This window comes from Haliotis rubra, unplaced genomic scaffold (genome assembly GCF_003918875.1).
Source record: "Haliotis rubra isolate DU_JTF1 unplaced genomic scaffold, ASM391887v1 Scf337, whole genome shotgun sequence".
NCBI lineage: Eukaryota > Metazoa > Mollusca > Gastropoda > Lepetellida > Haliotidae > Haliotis > Haliotis rubra.
The window spans coordinates 1,092,229-1,115,233 of NW_025767010.1; the positions used below are offsets into that span (position 1 = coordinate 1,092,229).

The 23,005-nt window shown below is 39.9% G+C and overlaps 2 protein-coding genes across 3 annotated transcripts in view; one reads left to right on the top strand and one right to left on the bottom strand.

Annotated features, from left to right (window-relative positions):
- The window catches only part of LOC124284464 (L-asparaginase-like), a 35,647-nt gene extending 25,113 nt beyond the window's left edge, over positions 1 to 10,534 (top strand). For both annotated transcript variants that reach the window (XM_046720545.1, XM_046720547.1), the window contains 7 exons: positions 790 to 903; positions 1,563 to 1,679; positions 5,235 to 5,330; positions 6,271 to 6,518; positions 6,863 to 6,962; positions 9,166 to 10,309; positions 10,415 to 10,534. In XM_046720545.1, coding sequence (XP_046576501.1) covers positions 790 to 903; positions 1,563 to 1,679; positions 5,235 to 5,330; positions 6,271 to 6,518; positions 6,863 to 6,962; positions 9,166 to 9,336 — 846 coding nt within the window. In that variant the 3' untranslated portion in view covers positions 9,337 to 10,309; positions 10,415 to 10,534. The remainder of the gene's footprint in view (positions 1 to 789; positions 904 to 1,562; positions 1,680 to 5,234; positions 5,331 to 6,270; positions 6,519 to 6,862; positions 6,963 to 9,165; positions 10,310 to 10,414) is intronic.
- Positions 10,535 to 17,716: 7,182 nt separating this feature from the next.
- On the bottom strand, positions 17,717 to 22,159 carry LOC124284473 (uncharacterized protein PB18E9.04c-like). The gene is made up of 6 exons (XM_046720555.1): positions 22,148 to 22,159; positions 21,439 to 21,604; positions 20,533 to 20,924; positions 18,527 to 20,500; positions 18,027 to 18,140; positions 17,717 to 17,794 (listed from the first exon to the last, which is right to left on the bottom strand). Exons 1-6 carry the CDS (start codon positions 22,157 to 22,159, stop codon positions 17,717 to 17,719), a joined length of 2,736 nt encoding a protein of 911 aa, XP_046576511.1.
- Positions 22,160 to 23,005: the final 846 nt, after the last annotated feature.

The following is a 23,005-nucleotide window of genomic DNA, read 5'->3' on the forward strand; positions in this document are numbered from 1 at the left end:
ATTTTGCCTTGCCAACTGAACATTTAAATCTCAGAATTTTATTCATTGTAGGACAAAAGTTGTTTAACAAATGATCATACATTCAAATCGCTATTATTGGTTTGTATTACAAGGGGGCAAGAGCAGTAGTTGGAACAGTGAAACAAATGCACGTGCGGTTCGTGATGAGTGTTAACTTAGACAACTCTACATGTACCGGTGTTTCATTTAATGTGCATACACCCTTCTAATACAAACCAATAATAGCGATTAGAAACTATGATCGTTTGCTAAACAACTTTTATCCTAAGTTGAATAAAATTCTGAGATTTAAATGTTCAGTTGGCAAGGTAAAATTATGAGGATTCGCAATCTTAATTTTATCTTATTCGATTTACTTTTTTGTTTAAATTGACATTCAGCGGTACGTTTTCAATGCAAACAGACTATAGTTCTTTAGAAACCAATGCTGTTGGTAAGGGGTGAACTGATGGACTCAGTGCCTTGGTTGACAGTGTGTCACTGAACCACGAGGTGGATTGATGTTAAAAAATATCACATAATTTGTCTGGTTGACTGAATTATTTTCAGTCTTCCGTTTTGTAGCTTTATTTCTTGAGTGTAGTATTTCACAATGAATGAATGAAGGAACCAAAAAATGAACAAAATAACAAAACACTGCTAAACCGTTCCATCTGTAATCCTCCAGGTACAATCAGTGGTGTTTACATCCCACCAAATGATATCAATTGTTATCTTTAAACGTAATTCCTGTCTACTGTCTGATCTGTGAATGTGTCGTGTCTCCAGGCCTTGCGTGAGACAGGGGTGATACCAGGGGGGGACATGACCCCTGAGGCAGCCCTCACCAAACTTGGATACGTTCTCAGCAAAGATAGCTGGTCACTGGACAAGAAACGGAAGGTGAGGCCGGTGACCCTCAGGGCGGCTACTTCTGTGTGTATTTGTTCTTGCTATGATTTATAATTCCCCAACTGTATCAAGTTTAAATTGTCAGATTAGTTGGACTTCCTGATCAAGGAATCATACTCTTGTGTACATTTTCTCTGTACATATATATGCTTGTTGTTACCTATCCTGGTGCTGAGCATTAAGGAATACAAGGAGGACCAGTTGACTTGGAGTCAGTATACAGCATCAGAGTGGGGTATCCATGTTAAACATCTCATTGGGTAGCACTGTAAATCTTACACAGGTCTACAATTGTATGGGCGGTGGGGTAGCCCAATGGTTAAAGCATTCTCTTGTCACGCCGAAGGCCCGGGTTCGATTCCCCACATGGGCACATTGTGGAAGCCCATTTCTGGTGTCCCCCGACGTGATATTGCTGGAATATTGCTAAAAGTGTTGTAAAACCCAACTCACTCACTCACTACAATTGTACAAGCAGCCACATGCTTGTGCATGCACATCGCCATATGAGTGCAGGAAATGAAACTCATCTGAATTTGCAAGAATGAATGTTTAGGTTGAAGATGACATGCTATTTGCCTGTCAATGCATATAAAACTTCACTTTGCCATGTGGGAGGTTTCCTTACTGTTCCACGTTGATCTATGCAGATGATGAGTCGCAACCTGCGTGGAGAGATGACCACATCCATCCAGGAAGAAATCTCCATCATGGACCATGAGCTGATTGAGAGCGTAGCCAGGACCCTGAGCCTCAGCAGCAAGGATGTGAGTGACAGGATGTAGTCTGTAGTTGGGGAGGAACTTGTATACCCTGAGCCTCAGCAGCAAGGATGTGAGTGACAGGATGTAGTTTGTAGTTGGGGAGGAACTTGTATACCCTGAGCCTCAGCAGCAAGGATGTGAGTGACAGGATGTAGTTTGTAGCTGGGGAGGACCCGTGATACCCTGAGCCAGGATGTAGTTTTGTAGTTGGGGAGGAACTCTGTATACACTGAACCTCAGCAGCAAGGATGTAGTAGTTGGGGAGGAACTCATATACCCTGAGCCTCAGCACAGGATGTTTGTAGTTGGGGAGGAACTGTATAGCCAGCAAGGATGGAGTGACAGGATGTAGTTTGTAGTTGGGGAGGAACTCTTGTATACCCCCTGAGCCTCAGCAGCAGGGAGGATGTACACTGAGCCCCAGCAAATGACAGGATGTAGTTTGTAGTTGGGGAGGAACCCAGATACCCTGAGCCTCAGCAGCAAGGATGTGGGTGACAGGATGTAGTTTGTAGTTGGGGAGGAACTCAGATACCCTGAGCCTCAGCAGCAAGGATGTGCGTGACAGGATGTAGTTTGTAGTTGGGGAGGAACTCAGCAGCAAGGATATACCCTGAGCCTCAGCAGCAAGGATGTGAGTGACAGGATGTAGTTTTGTAGTTGGGGAGGAACTCAGTTATACCCTGAGCCTCAGCAGCAAGGATGTGAGTGACAGGATGTAGTTTGTAGTTGGGGAGGAACTCGTATACCCTGAGCCTCAGCAGCAAGGATGTGAGTGACAGGATGTAGTTTGTAGTTGGGGAGGAACTCGTATACCCTGAGCCTCAGCAGCAAGGATGTGAGTGACAGGATGATGTAGTTTGTAGTTGTAGGGGAGGAACCTCCGTATACCCTGAGCCTCAGCAGCAAGGATGTGAGTGACAGGATGTAGTTTGTAGTTGGGGAGGAACTCGTATACCCTGAGCCTCAGCAGCAAGGATGTGAGTGACAGGATGTAGTTTGTAGTTGGGGAGGAACTCGTATACCCTGAGCCTCAGCAGCAAGGATGTGCGTGACAGGATGTAGTTTGTAGTTGGGGAGGAACTCGTATACCCTAAAGGGATGTCAGTATACCCTGAGCCTCAGCAGCAAGGATGTGAGTGACAGGATGTAGTTTGTAGTTGGGGAGGAACTCGTATACCCTGAGCCTCAGCAGCAAGGATGTGGGTTGTTTGTACTCTGTAGTTGGGGAGCAACTCGTATACTGGTACACTTTACATGTAACATTAAGTTGGAGTGTTTACTCATGACACTAGCCTGTAGGCATGCTGAGTTTGTCCCTTGGAAAGATAAGAGAGGGAAGGACTTGGTTGATTGTGCCTATTACTCATAATTTCATTCAATAGGTCATGTTGTCCAAATTCTGTCTTCCACAGGTCCTTTGTCATACAGCTGACATATTACTGACAAAGAAACATGCGATATTCACGCTTAACTTAAATTATTAAGATGGGAAGACATTTACACTTTACACACGTCATTTAGATGGAAAAACTTTACTTTACTTGAATAATTAAGAAGAGAAAGTAATTTATACTTGTGTATAAATATGAAGTAATGTGTATAACATGAGTAATGAGTGAAGATTGTTGCTTTTCAATCTTACCATAAAGAAATGCTATCATATTTAATTCAAAGAAAAACAGGAAATGCCAAATACATTTGGCTAACCATGAACATTTTCTTACAGTTATTTCATCAAGATGTACAGGTTCTGTACCGGCCATGTTATAGCCCTGATAACTTCCTGATATGTATAACTATCACTAAAACAGCATGTCAGCTATTACATAGAAAATGGCACCAAAGAGTCATTTGATATGAAACATATTAACCTAAGGAAAGCTTAACTCCAGTGCTTGCCAAGGGTTTTAACATAACAATAAGTGTATATGTATTTGATAACAAAGGACTGGAGGTTGAGATTCTGTTTATCATCCTTAATCATTATTCCAATTTTTTTCAGTTTGTAGATTAATTTTTATAGCTATTTATCAGTTTCACTGGCAAAGAGGTTAGTGATGTCATTTGAGTGAGTGAGTGAGTGAACTAGTGAGTGAGTATGGCCTAGTGGTTAAAGCGTTCGCTTGTCAAGCTGTAAGATCCGGGTTTGATTCCCCACATGGGTACAATGTGTGAAGCCAATTTCTGGTGGCCCCAGCCGTGATAGTGCTGGAATATTGCTTAAGGGGCGAACAAGCAAACTCTCTCACTCACTGGGTACAGTAAACCCATGTCCTGTGTCCCCTATCTTTGAAGGCATGATACCAACACTGTTGGAAACAGCATTTCAGTGTTTGGTCATGCACATCTCTTTATTAGAAAATATTTTGATGGTAATGTGGAAGCATAATTTCCATGATAACTTTTATATATGAATAACTTCAAACATAATTTCCTTTATTCAAAATATAATCTCACTAAACCACATATCTGTTGTCTTGGATGTGTTGAATCCCTGGTTCTGTCAAACTCACAGTCCTCTCCTGCCAACTCTGTCTGTATTTATCACTATGTAACCAGAATGTTTGAAATGTAAGTGTCAAATTACTGATTATCTCAAACTCACAGTCCAGTCACTACAAATGCTCTCTATATTTATCACCATTTAACCCAAATGTGCGAAACTGGTTCATATTCGCGATTATTTCGAAGTTACAGTCCAGTCCCAGCAAACCTTTACTATATTTAACACTCTTTTAACCAGGATGTGAAGCACAGCATGTGCAAAAGTCTCATTTGTTTTATGATCAAGTTGTTATCCCAAAGGTTAGAAATAACTTTAAAATGTTTTAAAGCACAATTTAGCACAAGTCCTGTACAAAATGCATTTACCTGTTTAAATGTAGGTATGAAACATACTTCTGGTATATTTCTGATTATATAAGTGTTATTTGTATAACATGTACAATGCGGTATACTAGTATGCCTTTTCTGTAGTCTGACAGTTGAACCTTGTGTCAAGGGGATCGACTGTATGTTGGGAATATACAAAATAGGAGACAGGCAGCTGTTGATTAATAAATCACTCATCAACTCCTTCTAGTTATACATAATGTAATCTGAATAAGTGGTATATTGTTTAACATCATTATTTGAAACATTTTGTAAGTTTGGGAATCTTGTAATTGAATATTGTACATGTCATTGTGTAAGATCTTTGTACCTTTTTTACATTACTCATGTGTCAGAAAATAAATTTAATTTATTATGTGGTGAGTAAAATTGTAAGGCTCGGCGGGAATATTTAGGGTCGGTCGGGAAATCGGAACCACAAGCCTTTTTTTTTTAGGCCTCAGGCTCACTGACGCATGTCATTGTATTGATGCTCATAATACTGATCACTGTGTTGTCTGGTCCAGAGTCGATTATTTACAGACGCTGCCATATGGCTGAGTGCTGCAAACAAATCTTGATACTTCGTAGTTACAGTACATTCTTTGATACGAAATATTATGAAACTTGCACAAACACTATACTGGCCTGGTCTTGATGGACTGTCACATCTCTGGCTTCCAGGAGATTGTGAAGCTGCGTGATGCTCTGTACCCCAACTTGATGTGTGCTGCAGCCAACACCGGAGACATACCGGCTCTGGAGAAGTTACGCCAGACTGTGAGTGACAATGGTGCATGCTGGGTAGATGTTGTAAAATCATAATGAAACTTATTGAATCTGAATTCAACAGAATATAGTGGTTTAACAGTTTTTAAAAATACTGTAATCGTATATATTTTCACGGGGTGCTATTTTTGCGAAAGTTCACAAAAGACCTCTTAGCACAGTTGTTTTTTTCGTGCATTTCAAACACCTGAGTGATGGTATCCATCACAAAGTTTTCACAACCGATAGACATGCAATGATCAAAGCTAGCCGCCATGATTGAATCGTGTTTACTAAAACAATCAGAGAGAGAGAGGTGGGATTATACTTGTGTCAACATGACAACATCTGTCCCATATGCGAGACATTGCTGATTGTGATCGCTATTACAAGTATATATGCCTCTATTCCTTTATATATTGTTTTGATGTTGTGATCTGAGAAAATAAACAAATTGCATGTTGTTCCTTCTTGAGTATTTGTCATGACTTGACCATGTATATTTCGCTTGGTATGATTATTGACGCACAATATATTTGAGCTTAAAGCTACGAAAATTAATCCCACGCGAAAATAACTACGATTACAGTATTTAACAACTTTGACAGAATATATATGATATAAAAAATAAAGCCAATTTTCAGGCACAAATCTAATACATTTGTGTGGGTATTTTGCCAGTTAGCAAACTAATACAACGGCCATGACAAAGTTATCCTGTGTGAAATACATATCACGAACATGGAGGGGCATTTAATTGATGGAGGAGAGGAAACTGACAACAGACAATATGGAAGTAGACTTAAGTTCCTTTGTGCACTTTATATGAATTTTTGCCATTTTGGTACAATGTGTAAAGCCCATTCTGGTGTCTTCCGCCCCTGATATTGCTGGAATATTGCTAAAAGCAGAGTAAAAGCCTACTCACTCATATTGTATTCCTCTTATTCAGGGGGGTCATATATCTGCCGCCAACCAAGATGGCCGCACGGCGTTACACATGGCCTGTCAGGGTGGTCACTTCTCCACCGTGCAGTACCTGCTCCACCATGGGGCATCGGTCCACATCAAGGATTACCATGGCGACACCCCATTGATTAATGCCATCAGTGGGAAGCACATGTCCATTATCACGCTGCTGGTCCAGACTGGTGCTGTCATTCCCCTGAAACCTGAGAAGATGGCGGTGGAACTGTGCAGGTGAGTAGCTGGACACTGTTTAGCCTGGTCTTTGATCGATATTTCAGGGTCGATCTCACAAACCATACACACAGGCAATTGTCCCAAGATTATGATCAGTGCTGCTGTCCACTTTATGTTCATGTTTGCTATTTAACTTTGAACACTCATTAAATTTTGCTGTTGCAATATGGGGTGGTGGAATAGCCTAGTGGTTAAAGCATTCGCTAGTCACGCAAAGACCTGGGTTTGATTCCCCACATGGATACAATGTGTGAAGCCCATTTCCAGGTGTCCCCCGCCGTCGCTACAAGCGGCGTAAAACTAAACTCACTGTCGCGACATCTTTCTAACCCTTATTTCAGTGCTGCCTCTCAAAACGATGTAGATACAATCAAAGCATGGCATGAGGCTGGAGCTGACCTCAACGCCTGTGACTACAACTACCGAACTGCACTACATGTGGTGAGTTGACGCTGACTGAAGAAGTAGAAAAATCCACAGATGGCATTGAAACAGTGGTGGTTCATATAAAGTATAATACGTATTGTCAAACAGGTGGCGGTGGGAACCAACTGCTGTTGAATGACACATGAAACAAATGTTAAATGTTATGCACAGGTTTTTTCTATTTACCATACTTATGTGTCATATGCTGTGTGTATGTACAGTACAACCAGAAATTATTGAGAATTTAAAGATTGTAAATTTTTTATTTTTTTCACTCATTACTCACGTATTAAATGTGAATATTAGCAGAACATAACTCCAGATTCAAAGACAGGTGAACACTTAGTATTTTGTCAAGGCACCATGGGCAGCAATGCAGGCTTCAATGCAGCGGGGCATACTACTGATCAAAGAAGTTAGAAAGTCGTGGTCCATGCTGTCCCAATATCGGACCACCTCTTCTTTCATTTCAGCAATATTTGTCAGATTTGTCTTATTGACATTTTCCTTCATAAGTCCCGAAACATTTTCTATTGGATTTATGTCAGGGCTATAGCAGCCAATCTAATAATGTCATATTTTGGGTCCGAAACCAGGCCTGTGAATGCTTTGAACGATGTTTTGGGTCATTGTCCTGCTGGAAAATCCAAAACTTTCCATAGAACACGTGAGCAGATGGAAGTAAATGTCCCTCGAGAATATCTGTGTACCGCTCACTGTTCATATTCCTTCAAATACACAGAGGGCGCTTGCCCCTAACACAGATATACCCACCCACACGCTAAATTTCGGACTGTACTTTGGGCTGATACAAAGGTTTTCAGTTTGTTTGGTCCAGAATTTCAGTGTATTAGGAAACAGCCACACAGAACTTTCTCGGCCTGAGAAAATCACATTGTCCCAGTTAAAATTTCTATGCTGTAAGCACCAGTTCAACCTTCGCTCCTTTTGTTCAGGTTTCATGATCGGTGATGGAATTCTCGACTTTTCTGCCAACCCATTGCATGCAGCTCAGTTCTAATTGTCTCCTTACAGACAGCCACAGCTCCTATATCAATCATATCCAGCCTTAAGTTTTCTAAACGCCTTCGTTTGTTTTTAGAAACAAGAATACCAAGCCACCTCCTGTCACCGACAGTCAATTTTCTGGGCCTACCTGCGCCTCCCTGGTTCTCAATGCCATATCCATTTGCAATATTTTTCAAAACACGATAAACAGTGGACAAAGGGATGCCTGTTCTACTTGAAATCACTTTAGCTGATCTGATGTCCTTGTTATAATACTCTAAAATCAACTTCCTCTTCCCTTAATCATCCATACTGAGGATCACTGAAAATGTCGTCTGCTAGCAAGTAAACAAAGGGGGATAACTCTTCACAAACTAATGAAAAAGGATTAACGTTGTCTCTCTTGAATGAAACCAAGAACTTGATAGCTGGTCAAGGTTGTTTATACTAGAAATCCAATTAAACATATTCCCAAAATTCTCAATAATTTCTGGTCATACTATACAATACCTGTGTGTTTTATAGTGTGTGAATGTACAATGCCTGTGTTTTATAGTGTGTGTGTGTGTGTGTACAATACCTGTGTTTTATAGTGTGTGTGTACAATACCTGTGTGTTTTATGTAAGTGTGTATGTATAATACCTGTGTATTTTATGGTGTGTGTATTTGTAATACCTGTGTGTGTTTTATAGTGTGTGTATGTTGAATACCTGTGTGTTTTATAGTGTGTGTATGTACAATACCTGTGTGTTTTATGTGTGTATGTACAATACCGCAGTTTTTATGTGTGAATGTACAATGCCGTGTGTTTTATAGTGTGTGTGTAGTGTGTACAATACCTGTGTATGTATTTACAATACCTGTGTGTATTTACAATACCTGTGTGTGTGTATGTTTAATACCTGTGTGTTTTATAGTGTGTGTATGTACAATACCAATAGTGTTTTATAGTGTGTGAATGTACAATACCTGTGTGTTTTATAGTGTGTGTGTGTACAATATCTGTGTGTTTATAGTGCAATACCTGTGTGTTTTAATGTGTGTGTGTTTATAGTTCAATACATGTGTGTTTTATAGTGTGTGTATGTACAATATGTGTGTGTGTTTATAGTGTGTAGTGTATGTGTACAATATCTGTGTGTTTTATAGTGTGTGTATGTTCAATAGCTCTGTTTCATGCTCTGTGTATGTACAATACCTCTGTTTCAGGCCGTGTGTACCTATAACACTGAAGTCGTACAGTACCTCCTCAACAACGGTGCCAAAACAGATATACAAGATATATTTGGTAACACACCCCAGTCACATGCAGAGAAGCTATGCTATCCTGACATCTTGAAGATGATGGGTCAAGAGCCAGCTGTCAATCACTCTGAGTGACAGTTGAACAGACAATCAGATCAAATATGGGTGTAAGCTGTGTACAACTGTATCCCTTGGGTATGATGGTGATGACAGAGGATGTGAGAGTGAGATTATCCCAACATAGCCAGTAAATATGGTGTGTTCATTCTAAAGTAGTGCTCAGTGTTCTGTGAACATGTGTAACAGTTCATTTCATTGTTTGTGTGAAAACATGAACATTTACTTGAGCAAGCACAGTTACTTTGTTATTTGAAATTGCAGATAATTGTAGGATGGATGACATCATCTTTACTGTCTGGTTTCAAGTATTCCACAATATGTGAATGGTCACATTACCTTGCAAAATACAAAGTCAGATATTGTGAAAAATATTTTGGAGCCAGACACTTATAGGATATTGAACTAGACATTTGACTTCTGATATACAGGTAAAACCTGTCGAGGATATATTGTTATGTATTTAGAAAGAAATTATTGTGAATGTGTTTAAAGTATGATGTTAGTGTAAATTATCATGATGAGTGTGGAGATGATGATGTGGTTGTTTTATCTTCTGATGATAATGTGTTCATTTTGCCAAAACTACTTTAAGATCTTTCAAGTTCTGTCAGTGATTTGTCCATTGTAAATCCCTGTTAACACAAATATTCCACATGAAAATAAGCAAAGATTTGCTTCACAAAGACTATAGAGGACTGAACAAGGACCACATAGGACTTAACTAAGATCAGAGATTACTTAACAAAGTCCACTTAGGACTTAATGAAGACTACAGGGGACTTAACATTGTCCAGTTAGGACCTAATGGAGACAACAGAGGACTGAACATGGACCATGGAGGACTTAACAAAGGCCACAGAGGACTTAACTAAGATCAGAGATTACTTAACAAAGTCCACTTAGGACTTAATGAAGACTACAGGGGACTTAACAAAGTCCAGTTAGGAGCTGATTGGAGACAACAGAGGACTGAAAAAAGACCATAGAGGTCTTAACTAAGATCAGAGATTACTTAACAAAGTCCACCTAGGACTTAATGAAGACTACAGGGGACTTAACATTGTCCAGTTAGGACCTAATGGAGACAACAGAGGACTGAACATGGACCATAGAGGACTTAACAAAGGCCACAGAGGACTTAACTAAGATCAGAGATTACTTAACAAAGTCCACTTAGGACTTAATGAAGACTACAGGGGACTTAACAAAGTCCAGTTAGTTAGGAGACTGAGAGGAGACAACAGAGGACTAGGACCTGATGGAGACAACAGAGGACTGAACAAAAACCACAGATGACTGATCAAGGACCACAGAAGTCTGAACAAAGATTGCAGAGGACTTAAAAAAGAATGCTTTCAAATACTTGTAGATTTCATGACATGGAAAATTACTCATTTTACTTAGCATCTCCCAATTATTGCACTCATCATCTATTTATTGGAATGATCCCTCCATTGTGGGGACTAATGTTTTCTGTATGTGGGCAAGTGACCAAAGTTTCACTCAGGTTAGGTCTGCTATTGTTTGTACTTGTGTGTTCATTTGTTGTTTAGCACCCCATCTTGCAGTATTCCAGCTGTTCTGGCCATGTGTAAATAATATTGAGGCTGAACCAAACAATCCAGTGATTACTACCATCAGTGTATAGTACTGAGATACAGTGACATGCACCAACCAAGATCTTTGGACGTTTGTATCTGTACTGTTGTGCCAAGTTGGACAATGTTAGAGACCCAGCCTGTATTACTTAAATCCCATCAAAAATATATTGTTCCTCTGTGTGAAGATCTGTGGACACTTCCTCAGAAAGTCGTACCACTTGTCCACTTTGCAAAATGATTCAGCTTGGGTTTTTACATCAATTTGGAAATTTGATTTGTACAAATTAAAACCAGCACAGGACACAAGTGCTACATATTGGTACTCTCTTGTGGATGGAAATGCCATTTCACTTTGAAGAGATTACAGGGTGAGTGTGATATGTTGACTATAATATAATGGCACCACTTCTTTGGAAGCTGGGGTGGTGGGGTAGCCTAGTGGTTAAAGTCACGCCAAAGACCCGGGTTCGATTCCCCACATGGGTACAGTGTGTGAAGCCCATTTCTGGTGTCCTCTGCCGGGATATTGCTGGAATATTGCTAAAAGCGGCGTAAAACCTTACTCACTCACTCTTTGGAAGCTGTTTCAAGAAACAGAAATTTGATTGAATGCTTGGCCCACTGATCCCAATATTGTTACAAGCCGTCATATTGATTAGCTGATCAGAAAATGGACATGACATGACCTGATATACAAGTGTCCCGAGATCTTCCCGATTTAATTGTATCAGCTTAAAAAGATGATATATATATGTATATATAAAATGGGTGTCATATCAAACTCAAATTCAAATTCAAATGATATCTTACCAGTGAAATGGCTTGTATTCTAATGACATTAGTATAATTTGGAAGATGATATTTTTATGAGAATGATGTCGTTATTGTGGAAAAGATCTGATTTTCATTAGATTTGGTATGGTATTAGTGAGAATGATCTGATTTTCATAAGGCTGGTTATCCTTCAATGTAACTTAAGAACTATTACAGATTCCTGATGAGAACATACCGTTATTGTTGTACAACAGCCTGTACTCTCAAAATTTGATTTACACATAGCAGATGGGAGGTGTCTGTCATCTATTGCCACTCCAATGGAAATATGGTTGTTACCAAAATCAAAGTTGGGCGAGTAACATATGGATACGCTTGAATGAATGGGAAAGGTGTTCAGTTGTTTGTGAAAAGGGTAAGCATGTCCTTAAGAATTGGGAGGACTGCAGAAAGGATAAACCACTGAGAAAATGAAGTTTATGTAACAGTTTCACTTGAATATATTTATGTATTATATAGCCCCTGATTTCAACTTGGATAGGTACTTTCTGCTGCTATAGAAATATATTGTACATGCCAGTACTAATCAGGGTATGTAACTCTTCTCTAGTCCCAGTTATTACACTATAGTCTTCAGCATAGAGTTACTATGTGTAACTTTGTATGTTTGTAAATGTTGAAGGACTTTCTATTTTTCTTGGTTTACAGATTGTTTTGTGAAATTACTGGTTATTAGGTGGTTAAAACCCCAGAGACATTTAAAATTTGTTTTCTTTGAAAAGCTATATGTAAATTGATGTTTCAGAACAAAAACTCTTTGTAGAACTTTTTTTTTTGCACAACTGTTTTGGTGAACAGTATCTTGTTTTAGATTTCTTTTTCCTCATTTAATTTATTATGTAGGTCTGTAAACCAATTATAATATTAACTGTATTCATAACCTACTTATACCCAAATGAATGCTCATTTGACACAAGTATATAATGTTTGTTATGCCTTTGTACCAAGAGATTTTGTACAGTTTTTCTGTTTTTTGTTCTGAGATCTGGTTTATTGTGTTTACAAATGATTCCTATCACATGTGGATGTAATAATGAGGCTGAGATTTAGACAGACACTTAACTATGAATGTAACAATGATGCTGAGATTTAGATAGCCATGTAACTGTTATTTGTTGAATTGTTTTACAAAAATGTTTTCATCAAGTGCTATTTTATGTTGTTGTCAGTGTTGTTTTTATTGATTGGGTATTTCACCAGAATCTCACCAAAGTGTGATGTATTTGTTGTTGTTTACATCAAGTCGCTTGCCAAAGGTTATGAATACGGGTTTAGTATATGTCAGCCTTCCGGTGCTTTGTTGTGTACATGGTCTATGGCTTCTGGGGGGAAGAATATGGAGAGAGCTCCATCATGGCATTTTTTTCTTCAAGGGGTTTGGCAAAGGTTATGATGATGGGTTTACTATCAGCTTTCCGGTGTTTTGTTGTTGTGTAGATGGTCCATCGTGAACAAGATGGAGTGTGAGCCCTCTGCCTACTTAACGAAGGTTTGTCTAACAAAAGAGACGGAATTTTCATCATTAGTTAAAGGCATTTTAACTTTTGTAGTACATGTTGCTTTCTACAACATAGATTTGCTTGACTTAAGTCTGTCGTGCACCATGCCCTGTATGTAGTAGATTCCTTGAGTTAGGATACAATTTTTAGAATATGGAAGGAAAATTTGTAGGTTTAATCTGTAACATGTTTGACTTGGTGATTTTAATTTAGGGACTGGTCATTTATTATGGGTGGGTTGGCTGGTGAGATTAAAGGATTGTAATGGAAGAGGGACATAGGAAAAGAGTTGGGGTACCCAAAATATATCACAACAATAGAGGGGTGAGGGTGAGGGTGAGAAAGTGACATGTTTCGGTTTTACCAGATAAAAAGTAAACATTTGAACATTAATTTTATACTTTCTAAAAATGAAGATATTGTGTGGGGTTGGCTGACTGGCTGAGTATGGTTTTACGCCGTTTTTAGCAATATTCTAGCAATATCACGGCGGGCGACACCAGAAATGGGCTTCACAAGTTGTACCCATGTGGGGAATCGGACCATGGCCTTCGGGCGTGACGAGCTAACGCTTTAACCACTGGGCTACCCCACCGCCCCGTGTTGGGGTTATGTGGGTTGTGCCATGAAGAAATGTGACAGTGGTGCTGTACGGCCACAATGTTCTACAAATACGATACAGCCTTGAGAACAATCCCACCAGCCCAGCCTCTCTTATAATACATGACCAGTTCCTATAAGATTGGCAGTTACTGTTAAAAGGTAAAGCTTTAGCAAATATTTTAGTCATTGTTATTGCAGGGATTAAGGTGCAAATTTGTATTTACATTTATTGTATTATAATTGTTATGCTCTCAGCTCTAAAAGCCATAAAAGGAGCTGGGCTGTTTCCCTATCCAGTCCCTAAGTATTTATAACTGAATTTTATTTCATATCCTGGAGTACATAAAAACCATTTATTAATACAGTATATAATATGTAGTGTGAAATCCATACCATGCTTATTGGACAGCTGTACGTAACATATGCATATCAGCGTATTTTGTAGCATTTTTTTGTTCTCATTTGTAAGACAATATTTATTTTTCATTGACATAAATCTGCTTAGTGCATTTCTACCACAGATGGTGCCAGATATATACTCAAACAATTTTTAAAACTTACGTTTTAGACCAGGATGTTTTTTGCGATAGCTTTTAGGATGTTTTTCTTCAAATGTTAAAGCCATATTTTTGTGCTGTTTGTAGCTTTTCTTTTATATTATTTCATGTAATTCCGACTTGTGTTTATGTAGTATTGTGTTGACAGACAAACAACTGTCAACGCCAGTGGACTCACGGGTAAGCAACTAAGAAATGGTTATACTTAATTCCAGAAAGATTAAAAGTTTATTGCACCATATTTTACCGTTTTGTTTCTTTTTTGAGATTTTATATCAAGAAATGTACTCAAAAGTAATACAAAGTAATACAAAGAAATACAATTGAAAGAAGTGTCAAACTTGTTGATCACCGACTCCTGTTGTCAATGTGTTGTGTCTGGTTCACCTCTGAGAGTGGGACACACTTGCTTAAGACACCACCTCCTATCCTGTCATCCTGCAATGGATGAAGTTTGTTCATATCTCCAGACAACAGACAGAATATCAGTTGCATGTGTCAGCAGAGAACAGGGTGCAAGAGCTAATTTGACACAACACACATGTAACAAGTATGTCATTATGATTTCTAAGACAAAGACTGTGCTGGTATATATCTGTGACATTGACATCAATCATATGACTGCCATATGGTGACCATTATGGCATGACATTGACAAACAAGTAATGTCGCATCATGTTGTGAATGTTGGACAGTCCATGTGAAGTACTGTAAGGCCAGACCAATTTTATTTCTTGTTTTACAGATCCGCCGGTCGTAATTTTTCAAGAGTTAGAAAACAATAGAAATATACTACCGACAAAAAATAAGGGAACTGATGAAATGACAGTGAATGTGAAATTGCTCTGAATGTCCACTAAATCCAATGTGGGCGTAAAGTTCAATATCTGGTGTGTCCACCATGTTGGGCAACACATTCACGACACCTTGATGGCATACTGTTGATTAATTTCCGGATGGTTGCCCGTGGTATTGCCCGCCATTCCTCCTGAAGAGCTGCACCAAGCTGGGCCAGGTTGACGGATGCGTGGGTCCCTGGCGTACACCCTTCGACCGAGAATGTCCCATAGATGTTCAATTGGGGACAGGTCTGGGGACTTTGATGGCCAGTCCAATGTCGGTAAAATGAATCTGAGGCAAAACCTTGACTCATCTGAGAACATGGTTTAACGCCAATGGCGCAAAGCCCGTCCCTGATGCTGCCTAGCCCATGCCAATCTTTGGCGCCTATGGTGAGCTGTAAGGTTAACACCCTTGAACGGCCGCCTTGCTTTCAGACGTGCTTGATAGAGCCGGTTTTTAACGTTGAGTGTGAAATTCGCCGCCCAGTGAGTGTACGGAATTCCCTATTGATGGCAGGCGTTAATTTGAACCTATTGCGTACGGCCATTAATGTAATGAGCCGATCCTGTCATGGTGTCGTTGATTTTGGTCTACCGCCCAGGTCTCATTGCAACCCCACCCGTTTGACGGTACTTGTCCAACAGGCGTGAAACTACACTTTTTGATTTACCCAACATTCGGGCAACTTGACACAATGATGTCCCCCCCTCTATCATCCCCACAATTCTCCATTTTGTTTGTTCATTGAGATACTGCCTCGGGGGCATTTTTCAGCATATGTTCAACTCACTTACATTAGTGATTGTGAGTTCTCCAATACGTTTACAGAGGTTGACTTCTGTGTGCACGTGCATCACGTGTGTTTTATGCATCATGTGGAATTTCATTGTCATTGGATGTTGCGTTCGGGTGCAACGCTACGGTAACGCACCCTTTCACCTCTACGTTTGCTGCATTCAATTTCTTCATTCCCTTATTTTTTGTCGATAGTATATATATTTGTATTGGCCAAAAATGTAAATGTGCAAGATAATGCATTTAGATTGTTTTTTGCCCCACATACACTTCATAAATTGCCAAAAGTAAAATACTTTTAGTATTAAAAAGGATTACTTTGACTGGTGATTTTTATTTATTTATTTTTTCCTCCTGCCTGTAGTAGGTTTTTTAAGGACAAAAATCTGTAAAACAAGAAATAAAATTGGTCTGGTCTAAAGTAAAAATAAAACATCCTCCTTTGATGATGCTATATTGGCAATACTTGCAGCTTGCTGACATGCCTTGTCAGTTGACATCTGTATCAACTTGCACATATCCACATCAGATGAGATGGTATGTAGTTCACACACAAGCACTCAATACATAAAAGAGACAATTACTTTGTTCATTTCTTTTATTGTAAAAAGCACTAGAAACAGCTAAGTGTAAATTCATCTGAAGAACATAAAAACATGTGGCAAGGAGGACGGATTTATAACATGCTTGTTTTCCAGTAACCAACCTATCAAAGTACATTGGCTACCACATTGTGAACACATCTGTAACATGTTGGCCAAGAAACTTTTCATTGATAGAACATGCTACCTGAAAGTTCTTGGGGATACTTGTTTGTACTGTTAGAGGAAGAAACAGGTAACTGTTTCTCATCACATAATGGATATTGTGTTAATATCATGGCACTATTTTGGAACTGAACATAATGACAGGTAAATTCTGTAATGTGACACATGTCAGTATCAGTTCCTGGGAATGTTTCCTGGATAAGTGAGCATTCTACTATTAAGCACTAATTTTTCAATCCTTGTTAACAATAAGCACTACATCATGTCTGATGTTGCTGACAAGTGTTCTGGTAGACAGTGCTTTATAACAATGTAGCTGCAGTTCCTGCTGCTTCTAGCCAGCAACAATTGTCTGTGGTGACCTGCTGCCAGGACGATGTGTAGTTTCATATGTTGCTAGGACAACATCCACTCTCTGTCCAGGGAAATGGGGGCTCGACTTGCACTGAAACAAATATTCCAGATGTTAACAAACAGATCTGTGACCTGAATGAGGTGCTCTTTTATTGTATTGGTACTGATGACATAGATAACAAATGTCAATAAAAAAGTTCACTTCAGGTTATGAAAGCAGCTTCCATCAGGGAATAGAAGGCATTTATGGAAAATCTTTCCGATTACCTGTTCCGAACAGAAACTAACTCATGTACTGAAATGTCATATTCATTACGCCTTCAGAAATGACACCTAAAGATAACATTAATTGTATTGGCTGTGCCTGTATTGTCAGTATGTGAGTACCTTGTTTTCCTCAGCCGTACCCCTCCAGTCGTCTTCACAGCTGATATATAGCAGAGACTGGCAAACTCAATCAGCTGAAATAAGACACCACATGTTAGAATGTCTCTTGTGACAGGCTGTACACTTAGATCTGGCCTTACGGATGGATAAGTCTTCTACAAGGAGATGGACAAGTCGTCTAGACACAGACTATAATAAGAGGTCACAATTTGTTTTGCATGTTCATCCCTTAGCTGTTGTCGAAAGCAAACATGGTTGCTTCGAATCCCTGATTGTCTTTGTCAGTTGCATACTGGTGTTTTTTATTTCACAAACCAAATTGGTAAAGTTGCAATTCCGATGTATGGTGCTGATTTTAAAACACAATGTAATTATATAGTCTTGTAGTTCTTATACAAGCAATAAAATTGTTAAGAGGAACTGGACCCATGAAGATCCGGGGTAGAATAGGTGTTCTGAACCTACCTGGTTCTGTTTATCAGGGGGCAGCATCTTCGTGGTGGCCTGCTTTCTTCCTGCCATGAAGGCTGTGAGGATCTCCTCCAGTTGCTGCACCAACTCCTCCTCCATACTGGCACTCTGGGGAATCACAAGACAATGTCACACAAAACATATTTAACACTAACTTCACATTAGCCCTACAGACTGCCAAGTATCAATAGATAGGGTGATAGCTCTATTTTGTATTATTCTGTTTCCGTTAATCTTTGTATTTCTTTCAACAGGTCTATACCAATGCATATTAATATCAAATAATTAGTTCCTGATGACGTTTGAAGGAATTGTCAAAAACAGCCAGCTCATGACATTGCAAATGCATAAACAAAAATATCAAAAGTCACAGGCAAATCTAATTTCTTCAGGTTGAAGGTTGAATATGGAAATATTATCTGGACTCATTTATAATACAAATTAATGAATTTTGGAGAACTTTAAATCAATGAATAATGTATGGTAAGACACACCTGCATTGGCTGCCGTGCCCTTGATGTCCGTGAAGTCTCTTCAATGTATGATTTTCTCTCCTTTAGGCTCCTTCTGTGAGGGGTGACCTGCTGCTTCCCATGGGCTCTAAGTTTTGTTTTTGGAGTGTACGGCTTCCCCTTGACTATAGGTTTTGTTTTTGGAGTGTACGCCTTCCCATGGACTATAGGTTTTGTTTTTTGAGTGTATAGCTCTCCATTGGCTCTAGATTTCTGTTTGGGGGTGATCTGCTTCTCATTTGGAGTGCCTGGCTTCCCATGGAACACAGAGCTCTTGTATGGACTATCATGTTTTGATGTTTCGCTGAAATTTGGGTTGAAGCGTTTTTTCAGGGGAACATTTTTGTTTTCGTTGTAAAAAAGTTTTCCTTTAGCACTCTCAAAAGATGGTGATGCATGCGACACCAAATGTTCTGACTGAGGAAGATTCAGCTTGGCTGGAAGTACATCAGGCTTGGTATTTCCTTCCCCGATGTATGTCACAATATCCTCGTTGTGTGACTCTGACATGGCTGTCCGTAAGTCCCAGAACTCGCTGCCAAAACTGTCCTCTCCCTCCTCTGATTCATTCATCATAAAAATGTTAGCATTTCTTGTTCTTTCCTGTATGCCCTCTGGATCCCTACATGACCCTGGGTGTGCAACCGCTCGTGACAATAGGAGAGAGCATAAAGCTGGCGGAGACTGAGATAGAGGTAAGGTCATGAAGGGTTGCAGAAGTGACTTGGATTTGCTTGACGACCTCCAAGGTTGTAAGGAAGATGTGCTTCTTGTCTTGGACAATTCTTCAATTGACCTGTTGCTGAGTCTGTCCCTGTCTTTCACCTGTGGGACAGTCTTCTCATTAGATTTGATTACCTTCTGCACAGGAGCAGGTTCTGTTTCTGGCAGTTTCCTCCATGAATCTGTTCTTGTGTCTGGGGTCAGCTGGAAGGGTTTTACCTTCTTCAACATCTTTGGCTTTGGTGAGTGTGTCTTCAAAAAGGATGCCTTCCATGTTAGCAATGTTTGTGACTGATGTGTTTCTGGATTGTGACTGGATTTCAGAACACCTCTTTTGACGGACGTCTGTTGCGAGATTTCAGTCACTGGGGCTTTGTTTGGAGTGAAGCTACTTGCACAGAGAAAAGGTTTGCAGGTCAGGACAGAAGGTGGTGGAGTTGACGGCTGCATGGTCACCTCATCTGTTGTCTGCCTTGGAGGAAGAGTCACCCGTTCGTTCATGGGAATCTGTTTCGCAGTGTTGTCTGTTGGGTTATCTGTTCTGTTCTGATGGGTAAGTTGAAACTTAAAGCCTTTTTGTCTATGAGCGTGATATGCACATGTGTTCTTGCATGGTGAAGATCTCTGATTCAGACTAGCGATTTTCTGACCAGCAAGCTTGAAGAATGGCAGAATCCCAGTAGTAGGTGTCAATGGAGTTGAAGTAGATGCCGTGTGGTTAGATACTGGTGTCAGTGGGGCTGTATTGACAAGTGTGGCATGGTCTCCTTTGGATGTTGATGGTGGTGAGCTGACTGATGGTTCCAGGTCAGAATCCAGTGATGGACACAGGGATGAAATCCTGTTGGCTGGTGATGGTAGTGATGTCCTTGTTGCAACTTCTGGTGATAGTAGTGACGTGTCTGTTGCAGCTTGTTGTGACGTAAGCGATGTGTCTGTTGCAGCTTCTGGTGATGGTAGCGATGTGTCTGTTGCAGCTTCTGATGATGGTAGCGAGGTGTCTGTTGCAGCTTCTGATGATGGTAGCGAGGTGTCTGGTGCAGCTTCTGACGTAAGTGATGTGTCTGTTGCAGCTTCTGGTGATGGTAGCGAGGTGTCTGTTGCAGCTTCTGATGATGGTAGCGAGGTGTCTGTTGCAGCTTGTGACGTAAGTGATGTGTCAGTTGCAGCTTCTGGTGACGGTAGTGACGTGGCTGTTGCAGCTTCTGGAGACGGTGTCTGTGTCAGTTGCAGCTTCTGGTAGACGGTAGTGACGTGTCTGTTGCAGCTTCTGGTGACGGTAGTGACGTGTCTGTTGCAGCTTCTGGTGACGGTAGTGACGTGTCTGTTGCAGCTTCTGGTGACGGTAGTGACGTGTCTGTTGCAGCTTCTGGAGACGGTAGTGACGTGTCTGTTGCAGCTTCTGGTGACGGTAGTGACGTGTCTGTTGCAGCTTCTGGTGACGCGAGTGACGTGTCTGTTGCAGTTTCTGGTGACGGTAGTGACGTGTCTGTTGCAGCTTCTGGTGACGCAAGCGATGTGTCTGTTGCAGCTTCTGGTGAAGGTAGCGACACAATTATAGTCGGTCGTTGTGATGGTATTAACGTATGTTCTGTAGGCTCACATGAGATGTTCATGATTGCGTCTGTTGATGGTGATGCCAAGACAGAGAGTGAATCTGAAATTGTGGGGAAACATCATATTAATGGATTAATTTACAGATAACCTTTTGAATAGGGAAGACCTTCAAGTTTCTTGTTCTTCTTGGACTAATAAACCACCATAACTGAAGAATGTTCTAGATAATCACACATTTAGTGCCATATATATTGTTTTTTACAACAAAAGTACATCATAATTACAAAAGGAAAATTGAATTAAAAGATGGATTGATCATAATTCTATGTAATCAGATTTGGTCAACCATTTTGTACATAAAAAATATGCTTACAAATTATGAAAGGGAGGGGGGACTATAATTGATTTTGGACAATGCAGGGGTGGGTCACTTACTATGTACCTCACTTGGGGATGGGGTGGGGGGACATTCACATTGTACATGCTTGTCCAAAAACATCAATCATCACTCACCCTAGCAAAAAATTATGATCTGTCCCTTAATTCATATATCGGTCAGAACTTGACATCATGGAATATTATTTGTCCATTAACAACATAACAATGTTGAGTACCTTCAATGATGGACTCTCTGATCCCTTGAACTGTCCATACCAGGGCCAGCACCTGTTGCGTGATTACCTCCCTTTGTTCCAGCTCACATACACTGAGAACAGTGTGTATGTTTTGAAGACTGTTGTCCAGTGCCTCGTACTTGATGCAGTGTCTGTCTGTTTGGCCCTGAGAATAATAAAAATATGGTTATTAAGTTACAATTAATACTGCCTGAAATTTAATAGGCATTTGGTCACATTTAATTATTAAAAGCAAGTGCATTTCTCTATTGTCATTGAACTGGTTATATAGAGAACTACTATAAAACAATGTTCACCCTGATTGATTTTTGTTTCATAGTAACTCCTGATACATTGCTTTCCTGTCTCCTTTAGACCATTACAACATCCTCATTTCTGGAAAAAAAATCAATTTATTGAAATTTTATGGCTTTCGTTTGTGGGACATGTGAGTTAACACATGAAGTATTGCACAGAATCCCAATAGGCCATTGCGCAGGTCTTTACGATTGACAACCTTGCAAGACAGCTTCAAAAACTCGTAGTAGAAGATATATTTGCCAGTGTATTCATAGTCCATTTTGTTTTACGGAAAATTACATCAACGATAAAGTAAACGTATTCCCCATTCCACAGACTCGGTTAGACGATCACGATAAACAGAGTTCCGTGTCGATAGGAGATGGGTCCAACAGACAGCCGTACTTACTTTTCGTGGCATGGCTGCTCACTAGAAGGTAGTCAAAAATAGGCATTGGGTCTGAACACGAAAAAACCTTCCAAATATTGTATCTAATACTTGAGGGTATGTGTGAATTAATCAGTACGTATATCTACCTCGGAATGCAACTATGAATTTCCCAACACATTTGTCGTCTGAGAACACAGATGACTTGGGGATTACGCCAAGCACCGTCTGACGAGTTGACAGCGCGAAGTTAGGATCATGCATGTAAAGAAGGGTACACTCACGTCGATCCATGTTCCAATAAGGTCTTCACTTTTCTACAGATGTTGCAACTCTCACATGCGTGGGCCGTTTTGAACACACCACAGGTTCCCGCAAGTAGCTGGAACCGTGACCACGTGATCGGATGTTGACACTTGTCTGGTAGCCAATCACTGATTAGAATGGAAGGGGCGGGACTAATTAAGCCATTCCCACCGTCGAAAACGGTCAGTGTTATGGCTCTCTAAAATTCCTTGTGATCAACGAATTGTGACTTTCAGCTGCACCCGCACTTTTCAGTTTTCATATTTAGTGTAAACATATTTTATTCAAAATAAATTGAACTAGGATTGGTAAACAAGCCGTAATGGCTTATTTGAATAGGCTACTTCTCCATTTCATTGATACATGAATAAAACAAATATTTAAAAATATGCAGCATGATAGGAAAGCAAGCAACCTGCGTATTAAACATTATTAATCATTTATCAAACCTATGCGATTTTATTATAGTTATTATATATGTAGTATGAAAGAATTGACAAGTTCATTTTTGTTTGGATTTCCATTTAGGACAGAATTTAAATTATATCCATGTTCGTGAAAATACATGCGATG

Coding starts and splice junctions, on each gene's coding strand:
- LOC124284473 (XM_046720555.1), bottom strand. Junction 20,501..20,532: donor CACTACCGTCACCAGAAGCT/GCAACAGACACG, acceptor GTCTACCAGAAG/CTGCAACTGACACAGACACC. Junction 18,141..18,526: donor GGGCACGGCAGCCAATGCAG/GTGTGTCTTACC, acceptor GTGATTCCCCAG/AGTGCCAGTATGGAGGAGGA.